Here is a 3,485-nt window from a genome sequence, read left to right as displayed (position 1 = left end):
AAATAATTTTATGGTTGGGGGCTCACCACAACATGAGGAACTGTATAAATGGTCACGACATTAGGAAGGGTGAGAACCACTGAACTAAAGGATAGTTATATGGTTCATCAGTGCCACACCACACCATGGATTTATCCTCCACTCTGTAAAATCCAGGTAAGTATTGGTGGGCTAAATGACATTCATCTCCCCAAACTAATTTTGAAGCTTCTCTACATGCTCCTGTTTAAATACATCTATCTAATCAGTTATGGTAATCAACTCCAACTTATAGAATCTATTGGGATACCAAGGGACTATTGAAACTGAGCAGGCCTGAGAATTTGGTAGAGTGGGCACTGTTAGAAACAATGGACTACTCCAGGAGAAAGACTACAATGGGGAGAGAATTGAATGCTGAAAGGGGATCATCCTTGGTCACAACAGATCAATTTAGACATTCCAGATTTAGCACTGACCAAACGACACCTGCCTGAACTGTGCCAACGGCACTTTCGATGTGGTATTCTGATGAGGTTTGTACTTAGAGACCGGGCCTACTTTCCAAATGCAGACAGCGACACGGCAATAACAAATCAACGTGACTCAACAGGAAGGCAACAAAATCCTTTTGAGGGAAAAGAACATTTGAAAGCAAACAATGACAAAATAAGTTCCAACAAATCTGGTGTCAGTTCCGAGAAGCTTTTCCCTACCACCTACCTGTTATCCTCAAACCCTGGACTCTTGAAGCAGTAAAATCAACCTGAGCATGTGCAAGAAAATAGTTCTACATTGCCCCCTAGTGCTGACCGGTCCCATTCCCCTTTAACTAAAACCTAGAAGGTGAGAGTTTCCCTACCTCTACTCACTTCCTGCTGCCACTGCTCCCAAGAGCTAAACATAGCTCAATGTCTGCCCACAGATTAGCAAGCCACCAGGTTATTTTTAGCATCATACATCTTCGGCACGAAAATGGCCCTGCCACGCACAGACGGCAACAGAATGCCTGGGTTAATGAACCTCTCCCTAGGGTGTGAACCTACAACTGGTACAAGCCAATGACTGCATGAGAACCCTGGGGCCCATTACCAAATGCTGGTGGCATCTGAATCCCAAGGAGACAGAGAAGAAAGGAACAATGGAGAGGTACAAAGGGCAAAGGTGGCAAAGGGAATTGGGGAAGATGCCAGATGCCAGGCATGGGCTTGATAACACAGAGTTATAGTGGAAATTATAAAGAGCATGAGCAAGCGAAAATAAGGGACAGAAGCTAGGGCCTTTTGTACATTGTGGTTACTGAGGAAAAGCTTGTCCAGTGAGAAGCAATATTTTAAACTGGACATTTATTTTACATGAGAAAGAACAAAGGTTGGTCTGATCTGCTTCCTGCCAGGGTACAGCTGGTGCTATGGCTCCTTTGATCACTTTCCCCCAGCCCTCTGCAGCTCCTGTGATTAGAGAGATCCCTAGACTGCCCTTTGATCAGCAGCTCAAGCAGGCTGCAGGTGCCATGTGCCATCACACTAGCAAGCTGTAAGAAACCACCACCCCACTATTGGCTGATAAACGTGACACAGTGCCGGCAGCATGCACACACAAAACGGCGGATGCCGTCTACAAAAGTCCCAGGAATCCTTTATTGTATCCCCGTTTTTTCACTCAAGAAATTCCTGTGTCTTATCTGAAAGGTGAACATTACAGAGGATTCAAATTCAAAGTCGAAGCTTTGAAATGCCCATTGCCTAAAGAAACATCGGAGGAACCATGCGATTATGCAGGTTTCCGCTTGTGTTTATCTCGCCTGGTTAATGAGGTGAGAGCATTCTTGCATTCTTCATCAATGGCATGGGAAGCAGTAAAAAAGTGTGCGTGTGCGCTTCTCTTCAAATTGCATTAAAAGCCACCACTTGTTGCAAGCAAGATGTTTAATATTCTAATTTTAAACAGCCTACAATTACATTGTGGTTTCATGTGCAGTATAACATTTCTATTTACAAAGTCTTCTCAAAAATGACTTCATAATAGTAGATCAAGAGAAAAAGAGTTTAGAAACTGAATGATGTAAATCATATGGGGTTCAGAGGCTAAGCAAATTACACACCCTGAAGCTGCCCTGGCTTTATGAAAGGAGCCTTTCTCCAGCTCTGGCAATCCCAGCCCAAGGGAACTTGCATCTGAGAGTTTTCTAAACATTTCAGGTACACTTGAAAGCTGAAAGTAATTCTCATTTCCTATGCAGGATTAAGTCGTTTCCAGAGCACACAAAATAGCAGCCATTCACCAAACACATAAAAACACACCACCAGAAAGGTAAGAACTTTAGAATACAAAGCCACTTTTAAAATAAGAGCTCAAGAGCAATAGGTTTTCTCATCCACCTTAAAATGTCCACGCAGCCTCTTGACCTCTATATATCCCACGTACTTTCCGTTTAAGTGCTTCCATTAATATAGTTGATACATCCCCTACCACCACCACCACCACCAACAACAACAACAACACCCCACAATACATACATCTGAGTAAAAGCAAACACGCCAAGGATCATTCCTTTTTAGAGGCAGCTCATGAACTTCTCACTCTGGCCGTGAAAGGTCCTAAAACCTGCGTTTGAAATGACATTTACAGTCTCTTCCAGCAGGTCCTCTCTAACTGAGGCTGCAGGGGAACTCGTGTTGCCCCGCGAGAGCTGTGTGTGGTAGCTTCCGAAATTGCAAAGGACACGCCATCTGGAAAGGTCCACGCCAGCGAACAGAGCGAGGAGATCTCGCAAGAGGGTGTACACCCCACCACCGCTCCCAATGCCAAGTTTAACCCCCGGAGCCCGGCGAGCAACAAGTGGCGCGGGTAGGGGGGGCGTCTTACCGTTCTGCTCCTTGTGGCTGGAGAACTGGGATTTACCGCTCGGGCCGGACTCGGCCTGGGTCCCGAGTCTGCGGCCGCCCAGGGCAGATGTCAGCAGGAGAAGCCCGAGGAGGTGCATCTGGCTGACCGGGGCGAGGGCTGACGCTCGGCGGGCACTGGGGACGCAGCGGCTGCGGCGGCTCGTTCACCCCCGCCGGGGGAAGGCTGCTCTGGGGAGGCAGCGCCGAGCCTGCTCTGGCAGCGGAGAGTCACAGGGTGGTTTCCACATCATCCCATCCAAGACTTTTTCCTAGAGCCCTCTTCGGCGTCTCCAGTTTTTGAAAGGATCAAAGCAAAACCTGGACCTGAACCAGTTTCCCAAGGTTTCAACAAATCCTGAGCTGTGCCGAAGTGGTGGGGGTGGGGGTGGGGGAGGCGAGGGAAGGAAGGGGTGGGGGGGGACGCGCGGGAGCCCAGGGAGTCCCCAGCAAGTTGCTGGGAGCACCTGTCAGTTTGGGGGGACAGGCGAGCGGCGAGAACTCGAGGGGCGCGCGGTGGCAAGTGGGCGGCGAGCAGTTTCGCGGCAGGAAGAAAGCTGCCCAGCGGCTCTCGGGGAGCCCCCCTCCCCAGCTGCACCCCACCCCCAAAGGGGGAGGGGG

At 48.8% G+C, this 3,485-nt stretch overlaps 1 protein-coding gene and 1 long non-coding RNA gene across 2 annotated transcripts in view; one reads left to right on the top strand and one right to left on the bottom strand.

Moving 5' to 3' along the window:
* PDGFC (platelet derived growth factor C) overlaps positions 1-3,220 on the bottom strand; it is a 253,255-nt gene extending 250,035 nt beyond the window's left edge. Inside the window, exon 1 of the mRNA XM_004708728.2 lies at positions 2,848-3,220. Coding sequence (XP_004708785.1) covers positions 2,848-2,965 — 118 coding nt within the window. The 5' untranslated portion in view covers positions 2,966-3,220. The remainder of the gene's footprint in view (positions 1-2,847) is intronic.
* LOC123522339 overlaps positions 2,759-3,485 on the top strand; it is a 12,502-nt gene continuing 11,775 nt past the window's right edge. The window contains exon 1 of the long non-coding RNA XR_006680607.1: positions 2,759-2,829. This is a non-coding gene — a long non-coding RNA (uncharacterized LOC123522339). The remainder of the gene's footprint in view (positions 2,830-3,485) is intronic.

The sequence above is a fragment of the Echinops telfairi genome, unplaced genomic scaffold (genome assembly GCF_000313985.2).
Source record: "Echinops telfairi isolate 266 unplaced genomic scaffold, ASM31398v2 ScPeMD7_5868;HRSCAF=6743_0, whole genome shotgun sequence".
NCBI classification, from domain to species: Eukaryota; Metazoa; Chordata; class Mammalia; order Afrosoricida; family Tenrecidae; genus Echinops; species Echinops telfairi.
This window is presented reverse-complemented; position numbering and strand designations above follow the sequence as displayed.